The sequence below is a fragment of the Dermochelys coriacea genome, chromosome 8, assembly GCF_009764565.3.
Source record: "Dermochelys coriacea isolate rDerCor1 chromosome 8, rDerCor1.pri.v4, whole genome shotgun sequence".
Classification (NCBI taxonomy): domain Eukaryota; kingdom Metazoa; phylum Chordata; order Testudines; family Dermochelyidae; genus Dermochelys; species Dermochelys coriacea.
This window is the reverse complement of record NC_050075.1, coordinates 101,282,080-101,299,890: the sequence shown is the minus strand read 5'-3', so window position 1 is coordinate 101,299,890 and position 17,811 is coordinate 101,282,080. Positions and strand designations below refer to the sequence as shown.

Sequence of the window (17,811 nt, the reverse complement as noted above, 5' to 3'; positions counted from 1 at the left end):
AGTCCCACATTGAATTTGGGCAGTTCTGTAGAATTGGAGGCCTCCAGGAATTGGGGCTAGGTCAAGATATCAGATTAGTATTTTCTTTTGCACAGCCCATACTACTACCTGTTCTCCAGAAGAGAAGCCACAGACCACAGTTCAGCAAATAAATATCCTACTAGGACAATGCATCCTCCTTCATATATACAACTCAATGAACAGTTCTACTTTCTTATTTAGACAGAGTGCTTCCTATAGTCTGTATTTTCATTTCCTTCTACTAAAACGTAATTTGGGCCAGAAAAAACTAAAGTTCCTCATATGCGTCCATTCAAAAACCATCACAGTGGCAAACATGGCTGACTCATCAAGAATGAGAATAAAGTCAGCAAATTCCACATCAAGGTCATGACAAAGCCTTAAAGCTTAAGGGCTGTCTATTTTTGGTGTATTTCCATTAGTCACTGGTTGCTCATGAGATATGCAGCATTGGTATGGACAGAGACAGCCATGTTACAGAAAAGCCAGTCTCTTGTCTTAACTGGAAACCCTCCTGACAATCTGAGCTAAGTGATCTGGGAATTACACACACAAATCATTAACAACAGGATTTCTGCACAAAACTCCCCACTCTGAATACACGTCATGTGCTTTTATTCCCTCATACATCTCCTTTAGGAGTCCCAGACATTCTTTTCAGAGTGAGTCATACACTAAATATTTCACACAACATGGACCTTTTCCATACTCCCAGTGGTTTTCAATCATCTACTTTACTGCAAACATTTGGTCGGTAGTACCATATCCTCCTCTGAACTTTGTCTCTGGCCTTGTATCCTGTTTGCAAACCCTGAGCTGTCAGATTATCCTTGAGTTCTTATGTCTCTTTGCCTTTTGTGAGTGGAATTAGTGTTGCCAATGTCTAACTCCAAGATGCAGTACTTTCCCAACTTGAGTGCCCCATTTCATATCCCGTCATTTCTTGATACTGTAATACTGGGATTTGTTGTTGGTTTTTTCCCCCAAGTCTTGAAGTTTCAACATCAAAGTCTCAAAGCTGTCTCAATATAGAGACGCGTGTACATAGACATACAGATACTTTGTTTGCTTCAACTGTCAGGGTAAGGGAACATAAGGGATACACTTATGATAAAGCAGTGGCAGTAAGTATAGAAGTGTTACCAACAACTTACCTAGGAATTGCTCTAAAACTTGATAAAGAGAAAAGTAAGTGCTCTTTGACAGAAGAGAGAATGATTGTTATCATAACCCTTAGTTACACCCTAATTGCAGAAATTAAAATGTAGGGTTTTTTAAACGATGCTAATAGCAAACCACTAAATGTTACTAGTTCACTACACTGCATAATATGAATGTTCTTCCTGTTTGTACATACAATGATGACTTGGCAATCGTGAAAGTTTGCATCACATTTAAGTGTCAAAACCTATTTTAGGTCAAATCCACCTAGATTTAGCACGGCAATTCTGGAGGGCTTTTTTAAAACAAAAAGCAAAGGTACATAGACCTAATAATGTTTTATATGTATGTAGTGCCTTTCACCTTCATAAATCCCAAAGTATTTCACAAACTACCACCAACGGACCTTTCCTCAAGTCCCACTCCCACTCCCAGTTGCAACCATCTCTAGGGTACAGGATGGTAACGAACCAATGCACTATGATTAAGAACGCTGGAGCAAATGCCTCTTCAGATGAAGAGTGCCAGAAGATACTAGGCCTATATAAATCAGATAGGACTTCAGTTTTTAAAGTCTCATCTGAAATACATACATTAAACTGTCTAGTACTGTGTTTAATCCACCCTATCACAGATGAAGCATAGAGTACAACACTTGATCTTAAATTAAAAAAAAAAACCTCTCTCAGTTACATGCCTGGAAAAAGCTGTCTAGCTACTAAGTATCAATTTTCACATTTCTGTAATTTAAAAGATAACAAAATATTTTTTAAAAAATAGAAAATTTGCTATCTGGCTGAGATGATAAAATCCAAATTACTGCCCAAGGATCATTTTTATGACCATGTACATCCTGAAAATAGAAAAGGAGTACTTGTGGCACCTTAGAGACTAACAAATTTATTTGAGCATAAGCTTTCGTGAGCTACAGCTCACTTCATCGGATGCATCGGAAGTGAGCTGTAGCTCACAAAAGCTTATGCTCAAATAAATTTGTTAGTCTCTAAGGTGCTACAAGTACTCCTTTTCTATTTGCAAATACAGACTAACACGGCTGCTACTCTGAATCCTGAAAATAGGGATTAATGAAGGTTACGCTGACACAGCGTCAGTCAGAGCAGCATGGAAGATACAATGATACTTAAGTGTATTTTTGCTTTTAGGTAAAAAAAATCTTAGTAGGCCTAACTCAGAGAACCATTTGGCCATTTTACAGCATAATTTAAAATAGAAAATGAATTCTTTAAGTATCAATTTTGCAGCTAGATGTTAGCCATGTGGTGTACATGTTGTTTCTATACCAATTACCAGATAGGACCACATAACCAAACTTCATACCTGCTCTGTAGTTCACTGCCACATAATGAGTCTTTACATGAAACTTCTCTGGTCTTACTGGAGTCTCCTTTCGATGAGTTACTCTCATCCTAAAAAACAGAAATCAAATTCTCATTAGCCCGGGTTCTGATTACAATAGTTTCATTTAAAAATAGTTTTTCCTTTTAGTAAATGACTATTAAACTGCTTACATTTCTTGAGGGAGAGAAAGGAAAAGGTGTAATGAACCAAATCCTACTTATGATCAGTTTTAATTAAAATCACTGGAACTCAGCTAATAATTTTCAGGTAATAAACTGGAAAGAATTTCTGGGATATGTCCATCCAAGGGCCTGTGCAGATGATGGTAATCACTCGTGCTTACTATACACACACAGGGTTGAGTGCTAGGATGCATGCTGGTGGCAGCACTGCATTTGTATCTTGCATAAGAGGAAATTGGAATAACAAAGATTCATTAGCTCATTATAATAGGTCATTGTCATACATGTAATGCATTTTAACCAGTTAGCAGCATTTTAGAGGACAAAAAATGTTCATTCCAGGGAGAATATCAGGGTTGGAAAGGACCTCAGGAGGTCATCTAGTCCAACCCCATGCTCAAAGCAGGACCTAACCCCCCAACTAAATCAGGTATTGTGGGGCTGAAAAGGGTATGTATTTAATTTACCAGACTTTACTTTTCCGGTCAGTGGAAAAACACTCGTATTACCATGGAGTCCAAGATCAGGTGACTGCGTCACATGTCCCTGTAGGGCCACCGTAGCCATGACTCGGAGGCTGTTTGCAGCGTCCCCAGCAAGGCTCCCCTGGCGGGAGATTAGCATCTTCTAAAACCTATTGCTCCCTGTAATGGCCCTTCCCAACCAGACATCTAGACTGATTGCATTCTGCCTAATGGGCATTCCCCAGGTGTAAACACATTTGTAAGAGATGCATAGACAATATTCCTAACTTCAGATACAAAAATGTATTCAGATAGGATAATCTTATTCAGTAAAACATAACCTTTTCAATGATACATCACGACCTATCTTGTATCATTGTTATGCCATAATACATCATAACAATATCTCTATGAAGAATATGGAGGTGTAATGTCACACCCTTCCCTTGCTTACCCACACTTACTGTGCAGGCATAGAATAAAGGACTATACAGAGTTGAAGCTAGAGGATGTTTTCAGCAGAAGCCAACTGTTGCAAGGATTAGTGAACAAATTACCTTTCACATACGCCGTTAATATAATCAAATTGGTTGAGAACACAAAACTGGGAAACAGGACAGTGAATATAAAGGAAAAAAAAGAAATAAAATGGAAAGCAAGCTGAATGGCCTAGGACTGTGGAAAGGCTAACGCTATTTATCATGGAGAAATAGAAGGTAATGAGAGTGCATGTGTAAACAGGAAATCTGACTCTGCCCTCAGCAGTCACACATTACAAAGCACCAAGCAGAAGGAATCAGGTGCAGTGATAAACCCGGAAATGTTTGCCAGAAGCAAATTAAATTTTGGAAAGCATAAGAAGATGCATCATATGTAAACAGGAAGATGCTGTCCATAGAGCTGTCTGAATAACGGAGTTTTTGGTTTGCAAGCAGGTCCAAAAAACAAAAATAAATCAAATAAATATTCATAGGAGCAGGGACTGAAATCCAAGTGAGCGCCATAACCACTAGGATTATAGTATAGAGTTGTTCTCACTTTCTCTGGCCCAGTAGATATACTATGTGGAACAGCTTCAACAGGAGATGACGGCGAGCCCCACTCAGAATACTTGATAGCCTGGTGATTAGGACGTTCACCTGGGAGGCGGGAGACCTGAGTCCTTGTTTCAGAGTGGAGATTTGAACCAGAGTCTCCCTAGGTGGGTGCTCTAACCACTGAGCTACACCATATAAGTGGGGCACTGCCATCACCTTCTCTTCCATTTTGTGAATGGTTCCTACATCTCCTGGTGAAGCCAGCCCAAAAAAAAAATCAAAATATTTCATTTCAATTAAGGCAAAATAGTTCATTTCAACATTTCCTGTTTTCTTCTTGTTCTGAACCTGAAACCATTTGCCAAAATCAACAAATCCACAAAACTTTTTGGTCAACCCAGATCTACATTTTTTGAAAGAGTTTCAGATGAAATATTTTGCCCAATTCTAGTTTTCCATACATTATAATTAGAGCAGTAGTGGCCCCCTTTGGAATAGTCTCCAGAGTTTTGGTCACAGTATTTTAAGAAGGCACTACAGATATAAAAACTAGCAAAACCCAGTTGGCTGATGTTGCACTTGATCTCAAGGTCTGCGGTTATTTGGAAAGGTTAGAGACAGTAGGCCCATGCTCTCTGGAATAACAGGAATTAGAGACCCTTCCGTAAGTATAACAAATTTGGACAGGAGTGGAGACCTATGCCAAGACCTCTGTTTCCTGTATTATTACCTTGTCTTCCCTTCCTCATCTGCCTCATCTACCTGTTGCCTCCTATCACAACCTAGATTTTGAGCTCTCTAGGACAAGAAGTGTCTTTCTACCGGGTGTTATACAGCACCCTGAATTATTGAGCCATGATCCTCGACTGGTGCCTCAGGTGATAGTGCAACACAAATTAATGATACATAATAAATGTCAAAAAGCAATTCTCTGCTTATTTAAGTGAATAGAGGCGAAGTGAACATGAACAAAAGAGCATAAGAAGCAGTATTTTTATCTGAAAGCCAGTCAGTTACAAGTGTACCAAAACAAAAAGATCCCATCTTGCCTGATGTCCTGCCTTCCTGTTTCTTCCCATTGGCTCTCACTCCCACCTACCCTCCTAAATGGGATCATCCTTTTGGGCAGGGAGAGGGGGTCACAGAGACTTGCCTTACGATTGTTCAACACTGCCTGTGCCAGTCCATCCACTCACCTGCAGAACTGGCCATGTCTGCTCAAGCCAACACAGCACATCCTGTCAAGTTTGGGTGAGCGTGTAAGGGAGAGATGGTTCAATATGGTGGTAAGAGACAGAAAACTCTCGTGCAGAGGCAGCTCAGTAGTGGCATGAGGCTTTATTTTTGTGTTTTCAAATGATGACTTTTCAAGAAAGGGCCAGTGGAAAAGGGGTGCTTGGAGGAAAAAGACTCACATTTCCCTATTTGCAGTTCCTCTTTCAGAGTTAAAAGTCATTTATGGCTTTCTGGGAAGACAATATAGCCAGTCATCAGGCTTTTTTAGCAAACTAGTAAATCCTTTTATCTTAGAGTCATGATCTGGTGTTCAGGAGAAGCAGTCAAGGACTATTGGAGTTGGTTTAGGCTGTGCAAACTTTCATTACACGTAGGTGCAGGACTGTCATAAAATTCAATTTGCCATCCTAAATTCATTGGAACATCAGAAGAGACTGACCTGAGCTGTACCTGCTTTTGAGTGCTTAGAACACAGAAAAAATGTTACAAACATCTTGTATCTAACAGGCCACAGTGCAGCTCACACAAGGTCATGAAATTCATGTACAATTTTGGAAGGTATAGCGTGTGCACTTACATTTAGTCAAATAGTCTTAACATGCACCAAAAAAAGGCTCTAATAGCTTTGAATAATAGCCAAGAGTGGACAGAAAAATCAGATTAGGAGACTAGGTTCTCATACCTGAATATGAATGGATGGGTAAAAACATATGAATTATATGAATTTTAGTTACTGTCTATACTGTAAATCTGGGGATTCAGACTGAATATCTTTCATTTGACAAGAATTTCAGTCTGTGCGTACACCTAGTTTTGTAAATAAACTTGTAAATTACTAATTTGGAAAGTCAAATTTTTTGTCCTCCTTTAAAAGAGAGGTCATGGGAGTTCAGGGATGTGATTTTAGGCTAATCAGTAACAATTCATTCTCATTCCTTCATGTAAAGAAGTCATATATAGCACCATTACTAGCAAACTGTACCTTTCAGTAAATATGAAAATCTAACAGTCTGAAGTCAGAGCAGATGCAATATAGCACACAGCTGGTAGGGGGCGCTAAGAATACACTTCACAGAACAGGCATCACTCTCAAAGGGTATGTCTACACTACAATTAAGCACCCACGGCTGGCCCATGCCTGTTGACTTGGGCTAAGAGGCTGAGCCCCGTGATCCCGAGCGCGCAGGCACAGGCCAGCTGGCAGTGGAGCATATCCAGAGAGGCTGCATGGAACTTTGGAGTGTGAAGTGGAGGAAGCATGAAAGGAAACATGAAATTTAGAGTGGGCAAAAGAGACACGGGAGAGTTAAACAGGAAGTATGGCAGAGCATAGTGAGGAGGCAGGGTTAGGGGTGTAGATGAGGGAAAGTATAAAAGCAGAGTGGAGCTCTGGAGAGCTCTGACAACATGTGGATCTTAGCAGATACATTCTGGATGCACTAAAAGGGGAAGAAGAGAAGAGGGGAAGGCCAATGAGGAAGAGGTTATAGTAGCCTAGGAAGGAAATTACTAGAGCATGGATTATCACCTTGGCAGTGGGTGTGAAAAGAGACTAATTTTGAAAGAGTTGTAAAAAAAGGAAGTTTGGGCAATGGTTTGGACAGGACGGAAGAATCAAAGACTAATAAAAAATGACCGTAGGCATGAGAGTCTGTAATACAGGAAAAATGGTGATGGTGTGAACCAATTCAGGAAAAAGCAAAGACAAAGGGGGGTAGGGGAATAGCCAAGCCTGGGTTCACTATCGTGAATCTGAAGTAGCAGCAAAGTGCAGAATTGGAAGTAACAACAAGAAGCAGAGAAGTAGATTTATGAGTAATTACTACTGTAAAGATAGTTATGGATCAGATGACCCAGAGAGAGTGGGAGGATGGAGTCAAGAATGGGGTCCCAGGAACTCTGACAGAGAGGGAGAGGAGGAGAAGATAGTGCCATAGAAAAAAGTACTACAGAGCTAGTTAAAAAGGAAGGAGAAAAACCAAGACACAGTACATTGAATTGGAAGACTGGGGACAAGGAGGCGTTATCAGTCCTTTCAAAGGTGAAGAGAGAGCTAAAGCCATTAGATCCTGCCAAGATATTGTCATGGGTTTCTTTAGCAAGAGTAGTTTTGGCACTTGACTCGACAGAAAGCTAGTCTACAAGGTGTCAAAGAGAGAGAGTTGGTAGGAAGGAATTGTCCATATGATCAAGAGGGGAGGGAAAGTATGATACAATAGCTGGGAATCAGTAAGATTTTCATGATGGGAGAAAAACGAGAATGTTTTAATATTAAGAGAATGTTGAGGATAAAGATGAGACCAAGCCTCCTTCCTTCCTTCATGTCCAGTGACAAAAAAATGATAGCACCAACATCTCAAATCAACCTTTGAACAAAACTGACTTTCCATACTCCATTAATCTATACATATTCGCAGTGAAACCTGAGTACAGGTATAATTGCTATTTGTGCCAGAGAGCTGAAGACGTAGGAGTTTGTATTCATGAAGTTCTCAGTAAAGAATGGTTTAAGATACTCAGTGCTGCAGTAAGCTGGTATGGCATATAAAATGCTTTGCTCACCCTCAGCTATATTGCATGCACAGGTGAAGCGACAGGAGAAGTCTGTGCTTTGGAGATAAGAGATCTTGCGAAGGGAAATTTACAACAGTATTCACCCCATACAGTAGAGCTTCAAGAGGGGAATTATCAGACTGTAGGCTTGGCTACACTTGCAAGTTAGAGTGCATTAAAGCAGCCCTGGGTGCCCTAACTCACGACCCGTCCACACTGGCAAGGCACTTAAGAGTGCCTGGACTCTGCAGCTGGAGCACTCCTGGTAATCCACCTCCACAAGAAGCAGAATGCTTGCTGCGTCTTGGCTGAAACGCCCCAGCGTCAGTGTGAAGAAGGTGTTGCACTACTGCTCTGCGATCAGCCTCCAGAAACGTCCCATAATCCCCGGAAGTGGCCACTCTTGTCATTGTTTGGAATCAGCTGTAGGAATGCAGATATGCCCTTTCAAAGCTCCGTTTCTGACAGCTGGCTGCTTATCTGCTCCAGGACAAAGCAACCATTAGAGTGGAATGTTGCTTGAGCAGCGGGGGGAAAGGGGATCTGCTGCTGTCTGAACTTACAAGACAGCATGCTGACATGCTCTCAGCCCCCCCCAAAACCCACTCTCTCTCCCCCCACATACAACACACTCCCTGTCACACTCCCCCCACCCCCCCATTTGAAAAGCACGTTGCAGCCACTGGCATGCTGGGATAGCTATCACAATGCACTACTCTCTGTGGCCGTTGCACGAGCTGCTAATGTGGTAACACCAGTGCCCTTGAATTGGACAGTGTGGATACACTGCAGCGCTTTCCCTACTGCGCTCTCTGAGGGCTGGTTTAACTCATAGCATTCTACATCTGCAAGTGTAGCCATACCCTAAATGGAACATCACAAAAGCATTTAACAGATTGTCATACTGTTTAGCATGTCAACAAAGCACAAAGGACAAAGATTGACTTGAGCAACTTGAAACTTCAGGAAATAGGTTCAGACTAAAGAGATTTCTAGATACATAGATTTGATTTTTTTAAGCGCAGTTCTACTCTGAAGAGTGTTATGAAAAAAAAAAGAAGAAGAGATTCCCTTCTTGTCTTTGGCTAGGGTAGCACTGCAAGTCAGGAGACCAGTTTCTATTCCCAGCTGTGCCACTGACCTACTGGATGACCTTGGCAAGTCACTTCACTATTCTGCACCTCAGTTTCCCCATCACTAATACTAGCTCTCTTTTGTAAACGCTTTAAATTCCATGGATGAAAACCCTTAAGTATTATCACTACTGTGTAGATCTGCTCCAATTTGAGTTTTACTAGTGTTTTTACTCTCATTACCTCTGACTAGCCAACACAGCTATAGGAGAGTGACTTGGATTCCAGCCTAGCTTACAGATCAGAAGCACTGTTAATTGCATTTCAACTACAGAATTATTGTTGGGGGAGCATGAGCCAGAATGAACATATACTGACTTTCAGATTCCTGGATGAGTTAGGCAGTTATAATAAAACGTTTTTCTTGTAAATTGGTTTGACCTGGAATCACCAAGACACAAAAATGGAATCTCATTATGCCAATTTTACAAAATCATTTTCCAGAGCAGAATTGCTTTTATGGATGTAGATGCTTAACTTTTTAAAAAATCTTGGCCTATGTTTCTAGGACTCAGACACTCTAGGATATGGGTTCACTTATCTGACTACAAATGCCCTTAAAGTTCTAACTGAGAGAAGAATGGAATACACTGATCTAGGGCATAAACTCCTTATTTACATAAAGAACATGCTCTTCCTCCACCATTCATAGGTCAGATAATGAAGAAAAAATAACATAACATGTCTCTGAGGATTAAAGATACCTGTACAAAACAGCTGAATACAGTATCCCTGACTGGGTGACATTCAGGTACTTGGGAATTAAGCTCTCTCAATCCACATAACACATTTCTATTACGTTTATTTTAAATTGGAGCAAGAGAGAGAAATGTAAAGATTAACATAATGTCACTATCCCTTGACACTCTGTGAGGGAGTTACCCACAAGCCCTGTCCATAAAGGCTAAATAGTGCCTGCCACACTGTCCATGACTTTTACAGAAAAGAAACCTTTTATTACACAAAACTTGTAGGAGGGACAATTTTTCCCCTTAAATATTTTGTGACAAATTAATGTTTTTAGCTTGAAAACATAAAACTTACAAATGTCAGCCTTTGCCTAGCACTGTGTGTCCTTAAAATGTTTTTCACTCGTTTATGGATCTCCTCTCCATTTGCTGGTGTAGACCAACCAGTGTTAAACCTATAAGAGAGGGGGGGGGGAAATAATAGAAGAAATATTCTTAGTTTAAAGAGGGCCGACTCTTTTTGCTGTGAAGTTTTTTTAAAATTAAGAAACACAAATTATTACTTTCTATTTGGAATGTATAGAAGGTTAAAGTTCAATCCTCTCTTTCTCCTCTGGGATAGAGTTAAAGCAGTGATCCTCAGATCTCAGTGGTGTTCAGGAGCCAAATTAGCAATCAGCATTACCCAAAAGAGCCATAGAAGTGTGAATTCATTGTTTCATTTACTATATATTCATATTTAAGCAGTACAAACAGGCATGGCAAGCTCTACCATTTTTGCCACCCCAAACAGTGAAAAAAACTGTTGCCACCAAATTGCCGCCACAGACAGCAGAAGAGAGAAACTCTCGCCAAATTGCCACCGCGTCCGGCAGACCAGAGAAGCTGCCACCGAATTGCTGCTACCACAGAAACACTGCCACCCCAAGCACCTGCTTGGAACGCTGGTGCCGGCCCTGACAACAGGGGAAATACTTAGCTTACATACATACATACATACATACATTATATATAAATTATTTTATCAATTACAATTAGTTTACATAGCAAAAGCATCCTGATGGATTAATAATTAAATCACACAGTGTTTTAATATGTGCTGCAAAGAGCTGCAAGAGACGCATTAAAGAGCCGCTTGCAGCTCCTGAGCCTCAGTCTGAGTATCACTGAGCTAAAGGAACCTTTCAAAGATTTGCATTGGGAAAATATAACCACAATTTCAATTATGTACAAGCATTGTCCATATTTTCTATGCATGGATTTGTAATGGTACAGTTTGTGTCATATCTGTACTACTGCTATGGTATAGAAAAGCTAAACAATTATTTCATCCCCAACAATGAAGTCCCATTTTCTCTTCTTACATGAAGAATTAGATTCATGAAATTCCCTCCACCAAAATGAATCAACAGGAGAACAACCCCCAAACCACTAAAAAATCCCTGAAAGTCACAAAACAGTTTTATGAAACTGCAAGTTCAGTTTCCATCTTACAAGATGTAGCAAAGTTCTAAGTCTTAATTTTTTTTAAAAAAAAGATGCTCAGATCAAACAAGAAACTCCATCTGTTCATGCAAAATAAACGGATGGATTTTATTTTTTCATGACATGCACCCTGTTTATTTCATTTTACTTGAAAAAGTAATTTTAAAAAGATTTCAGTTTTACCTTTCCCCATGCATTTAACTTTTCAGAATAGGAGTTAATCTTAAATAGTTAGTGGAGAAAAAAAAATATTTTGGGATCGCCTCTTTTTACACGTTCTTCATTGCTGACCTACACATTTGCGGTCTGTCTCTCTCTCTCTCTCTCTCACTCTCTCTGACCCTCCCGTCCCCAACTCTTTACTATGTTAGAATATTATTATTATAATTATTCAGGTTGCAAAGTCCAGTACTCAGAAGTTAGGAGATGCCAGAATTAAGGTTCCCTGTGCAACCTTAATTCAGCCCCCTTACGTTTACGTATTATGATACAATGATCAAGTACTGTTTTTTCCCCACAAGACCTCTGCCTCAATCGGTACAGTGGATTTCTTCTGAAGATAAAACAGGACTGTGTAGTAAAGGAGGCTGTTGTCTGTATGACCCCTGTCTCGTTTGTTGCAGAATTTGGAAGGCATGTAGTGAATGAGGCTGAGGACTGCAGGAAGAGAAAAGATGGTCTTATGATTAAGGCAGTTGAATGCTGCCTGGAGGATGGGTTTCTATTCCTCCTGCTGCCACAGTGTTCCTTTGTGATGCTGAGGAAGTCACTAACAGCATGCGATCATGCAATTAAAGACTATGACAATGCATATGCACAAGGGAGACAAATTAAGGTTGCACAGGGAATTTTAATTCTGGCATTTCATAACTTTAGAGTGTTTGACTTTGCAACCTTAAAAATGCTCTTTTAACACAGTTTTTCTGTGTGTAATTCCCTCAATTTTTAAAATAGCCAACTGAAAAAATAGGATCTCTAATATGTTGCATCATATTAGCAGGGATGGAACCTTTAGATCCACCACATAGTCCTCTGCTATTTGAGCTAACGGAGTAACTGATAGCAATAGTAGATTGTCAACCTCAGCGTGGACCAGCAGTAGAGTGGTATGAGAACTTTGCCAGTAGGTTTCACAGATCTCTCCCCACAAGCCCTATCACATTGCCTAGCCAGTTCCACTTCCCCCTTTCCAGCTCCACATCTGATCTCTGTCTCTGCTCCCCCCACAGTAGCTCCCACTCTCTACTCTCAGGCTCCTCATCCCATTTGTCTCTCCCATACCTCCCCCCCGTTACTTTCCCCAGTATTCCCCCCCCCCACTGGTTCCTAGCTCCAGTCTGTTTGTCCAGCAAGTCCCAGTTTAAGAAGTCTCTACTGAGCATGTGTGAACTGCAATTTTTCAATGACTTACAATCTGGCCAAATTTGGGGCGATTTTCATGTGGACAACGCAGAGCCATCCCCTGACAAATTTCAAGTCCCTGCTCAAAATCACAGAGATGCTAGAGCTGTTTAAAGAAAAGGGCACTGAAATTCTTAAACATGGACAAAATGTACCTTTCACTAGCCTCTTTCTCAGAGCTGAGGGAATCATTCCGGCTGAAATTTTCAAAACCAAAATCTGCCTGAGGCAGACACCCAGCATGGAAAATTTCAGCCCAAACAGTCTGGTAAAGTTATAAGCTACTGAAAATAGGGTCTTATGGGAAATGTTGGGCAACCTTAATAATAGGCAGGGCTACAAGCCCAGTCTATAAGAATTATTGATTGTTGGGCACAGTTGCTAGATAAAAGGAAAAAAAGGACTGTTTTTTGCTGGCCAAGAGTTTGCAAAGAAGGAAGGCTAAACTGATGATGATTAAATAGGTTTATTTAAAAACAAAAACAAAAACAAAGGTATTGCCAGGGCAGATGGAGCTTGTCACCCTTGGTTGGCAGTTCACTTAGGAGAAGGGAAACTCCAATTTCAAACCAAAGGTCGCATGTTTGGATGGCTGACCTATAAAGCTCGTCCAGCAGACATGTTCATGTGAACTGACATCTATGTCAAGAACCTCAGAGAGCTAAGATGTTCCCTGCAAGCAAGATACAGCAGCCTTGTTTGACTACTGTAACTGGGAAAAGGCCGCTAATGTTAAAGAAGCAAGTGAGTAAGTGGACATGTGCAAGTTGGAATGTAGAACATTTACTGGAGGAAGTCTGGAACTATGCGAGGTCTAAAAAAGAGGCGAAGAGTAAATATGGCACTTATACAAGAGATCATAGGGAAAGTTGCAGAGCCAAGTGGTGGAGGATTACAAAATCTATTACTCAGGGAGTTCAACTGCCTGAAATAGTGTTGGAAGCTATTCCAGATGAAACTACACACAGGCATATGATAGAGATTACCAGAAGGTTGGACCGATTAATGGATGTTAAATTGTGTTGGGAAGATGTCACTATCCATATAATAAGTTGATGTGCATCAGAGTTAGGGGAAGATCAAAAGAGAAGTTTTTTGATAAGTTGCTGTGCCTTACGAGAAACATACTATCTAATGAGAAGACATTTATCGGAATAGATCTAAAATGCATGCAGTGGAACTGACGAGGCTGGATATGAAGCAGGTCATAAGGCACTAGAACCAGAAACTTTTGAGGGGGGAAATGGTTCTAGAGACTTTTCTGGCCTTGGAATTGGTGACTGCACTTGCAGAAGAAGGGAAGCCATCTCATAACTTGTGCCAGTGGAGGACAAGTCCCAAACTGATTTCTTAGATAGATCACAAATAATAAATTGTAAGGGAATACTCAGAGAGAGCATTGTGAGACAGCTCAGACTTCTCCTTATGGACTTCAGAATGCAGAGACCTCAGAAATGTCTGAGCCCCTGGCACCAGCGAGGCTTAAGTGATGGCAACTTAAAGATGGTAATGAGAAAACCTTCAAACAAAGAGTAATGTATAGACTTCCTGACTACACACAGGGATGGGTGGAGGACAACTGATTCAAATTAAAGTAAACTGTTAGAAATGGCACATGAAGTCCTAGGAATGATTAAACCAACACCAAAAAGGATAAGAAGGGAGACTTGGGTGGTGGGCTCCTCAAGGTAAAGAATCTGTTGGAGGTGAAAAATGGTAACCTTCATAAAAAAAATGGCAGGTCAGTGGCTTGAGGAGAGATAAGATGGCATACATGGAGGCAAAAAAAGTAGCCAAAACAAGTGTTGTGAGAGCTAAAAGTGTGGCCTGTGATGTGCTATATAACCAACTAGGGGGACATGAGGGAGAGAAGACCATCAAAAGACTTGCCAGGGCAAGAGAGAACGTGAACAAGTTTAAGGGACGTGATCAAGTTTGCTTACGCTATAAATGAATATGGAATACTGCAAATAAATGGAGAATTAATCAGCAAAGTTTGGAGTGATTACTTTGAAAGAGTGATGAATGAGGAGAACCCAAAGGAGGAATTAAGAACATGTCAGCTGAACTGGGGCCTGATTGCATACAGAAGGAAGAGGCTGCAGAGGCACTTAAGAAAATGAAAAAGGGGAAAGTAGTTGGGCCAGATGAAGTACTAGTGAGTGAAATGAAATCACCGGGAATGGAAAGAATTAAGTACAAGTTTGTTTAATTATATTCTTAAGAAAGAGAAAATGCTGGATGAAAGGCATGAAAGCTTTGTGGTGCCTATTTTTAATCATAAAAGAGATATTACACTGTGTGCTAATTATCAACCAATCAAGCTGATATCACCTGCTGTGAAAGTATGGAAGAAGATTATTGAAAAATGTCTGTGTGGAATGGTTGAAATTTGGAAGGATCAGGCTGGATTCATGTCAGGAAGGAGCACAATTCATGCCATATGTGCACTATGAATCCCCACGGAGAAGTTCAGAGAAAAAAAGATGGCAATCGAGTATGGTCTTGGCGTACAATTGTGTACCATAAAAAATAGTTTGGTATAGTGTGTAACAGAAGGGTATCCCAGAAGGATACCCCATCTTATCCAGGATCATAGAATATCAGGGTTGGAAGGGACCTCAGGAGGTCATCTAGTCCAACCCCCTGCTCAAATCAGGACCAATCCCCAACTAAATCGTCCCACTCAGGGCTTTGTCAAGCCTCACCTTAAAAACTTCTAAGGAAGGAGATTCCATCACCTCCCTAGGTAACGCATTCCAGTGTTTCACCACCCTCCTAGTGAAAAAGTTTTTCCTAATATCCAACCTAAACCTCCCCCACTGCAACTTGAGACCATCACTCCTCATTCTGTCATCTGCTACCACCGAGAACAGTCTAGATCCATCCTCTTTGGAACCACCTTTCAGGTAGTTGAAAGCAGCTATCAAATCCCCCCTCATTCTTCTCTTCCGCAGACTAAACAATCCCACTTCCCTCAGCCTCTCCTCATAAGTCATGTGTTCCAGTCCCTTAATCATTTTAGTTGCCCTCCGCTGGACATTTTCCAATTTTTTCACATCCTTCTTGTAATGTGGGGCCCAAAACTGGACACAGTACTCCAGATGAGGCCTCACCAATGTCAAATAGAGGGGAACGATCACATCCCTCAAACTGCTGCCAATGCCCCTACTTATACAGCCCAAAATGCCATTGGCCTTCTTGGCAACAAGGGCACACTGTTGACTCATATCCAGCTTCTTGTCCACTGTAACTCCTAGGTCCTTTTCTGCAGAACTGCTGCCTAGCCATTCGGTCCCTAGCCTGTAGCGGTGCATGGGATTCTTCCGTCCTAAGTGCAGGACTCTGCACTTGTCCTTGTTGAACCTCATCAGATTTCTTTTGGCCCAATCCTCTAATTTGTCTAGGGCCCTCTATATCCTATGGATATCCTAGGATATGTATGATAGAGTGTTTACCATAGTCAAACTGAACGGGGCCATAGTAGAGATTTTCCAGTAAATGTTGGCCTGTGTCACAGGTCAGTTTTGAGCCCCTTTATATGTTTGTGGTTGTCATGGATGTGCTAAGTGAGAATATACGAAGGGAGGTGCTTTGAAAGCTGCTGTTTGCTGATGACGTAATGATATATGTGAAAGATTGAGAGACTTTGCAAGCCAACTTTGAACAGTGGCAACATAATTTTGAAAGGTGGACTTCAAGTGAATGTTGGTAAGATCAAGGCTAAGATAACTGAGGGAAGAGTACTCACCAGAAAGGATATCATACGCAGAGAGCTTAGAAGAGTGAAAGTGACTAAATATCTAGGATCAATGGCTTGTGATAACACAAAAACCAGGGGTCACCCCATGAAATTAATAGGCAGCAGGTTTAAAACCAACTAAAGGAAGTAATTCTTCACAAAACGCAGACTCAAGCTGCGGAACTCGTTGCCCGGGGTTGTTGTGAAGGCTAAAACTATAACAGGGTTCAAAAAATAATTAGATAAGTTCCTGGAGCATAGATCCATCAATGGCTATTGATGTAATGCTCTCCATCACAGAAATTAAGATGAGATGGTCAAATGGTTGGACATTCTAGGATAGGAAACAAAATGAGGTTGTAAGGGGCTTTATGTGGGTTTCTCCAAGTGAAGACAAGTTGAGGGATGCTAATCTACATTGGTATGGGCATATCAAGCAGAGATCAGACAGCTATATCAGTAGGATGGCTTTTCCATGATTGTGGACAGATGACCACCTAGGGGAAGACCAAAGATATGGCACATTGACCAGATATCAATAGACCTCATAAAGGCCAATCTGTGCAACAGCCTCGTATACGATCATGAGTTTTGGAAGAAGACTATAGAAGTCATCGACCCCCAAAAGGGAAGTGGCAAGAAAGATGACAATGAAAACCCAAAGGTTTCAATGTGATCTAAATTCTCATGCTTCAGAGAATAACCAACCTCTAACTGAGCAACTCCAAATATGGGCAGGTTATTCCAGAAGTGTTCTACTTCAAGATTCCTGTTCTTTCCTCCATTTTTCTGTATCCATTTTACCTGTTCTAAATTATTCATTATTTAGTATGCCTCCTTGTCTTCCCTGTAAACAGTCCCAATCTTTTCAACCTATCCTCCTACAGAATATTTCCATGCATCTAATCATTTGTCATCCATTTTTGAACCCTTCCTGTTTCAACTATCTCCCTTTGGAGAGAGGATGCATAGAACTGACAGTCATCCAGGTGAGGATTAAATCTGATTTATATATCGGCATATTTTCAGATTCCTTATATAGTTTAAGATTTTGTTTGCTCTTTGACCATCACTGTGCAGATTTTTTCATTACATCAGACAATGTTTTTTTCTGGAACGGTTACAGTTAATTTAGAACCTAGCAGTATGTACGAGCAGTTTAAATTATTCTTTTCTTCTCGAGGTAGAACCTAAAAAACCAAAACAAATCTTGTCAGAGTAACAGATTTTAAGTAATCTTCTTAGAAAAAGGCAGAGTGATCTGCTGACTTTTCTTAATTGATCTGACATCAAAGAAATTATGAGTGAGAAGGCTGGATTCTGCATTTTCATCATATAACTGAACTAA

At 40.7% G+C, this 17,811-nt stretch overlaps 1 protein-coding gene across 6 annotated transcripts in view; it reads right to left on the bottom strand.

Annotated features, from left to right (window-relative positions):
- The window catches only part of SPATA6 (spermatogenesis associated 6), a 59,220-nt gene that overhangs the window by 1,988 nt on the left and 39,421 nt on the right, over window positions 1–17,811 (bottom strand). For 4 of the 6 annotated variants that reach the window (XM_043490588.1, XM_043490583.1, XM_043490586.1 and 1 more), the window contains 2 exons: window positions 10,191–10,290; window positions 2,521–2,609 (listed from right to left, as the gene is read on the bottom strand). In XM_043490588.1, the coding sequence (XP_043346523.1) occupies window positions 2,521–2,609; window positions 10,191–10,290 (189 nt within the window). Of the gene's footprint in view, window positions 1–2,520; window positions 2,610–10,190; window positions 10,291–16,779; window positions 17,654–17,811 lie in introns of those variants that run through there. The other 2 variants (XM_043490585.1, XM_043490587.1) reach the window with 2 other exon arrangements.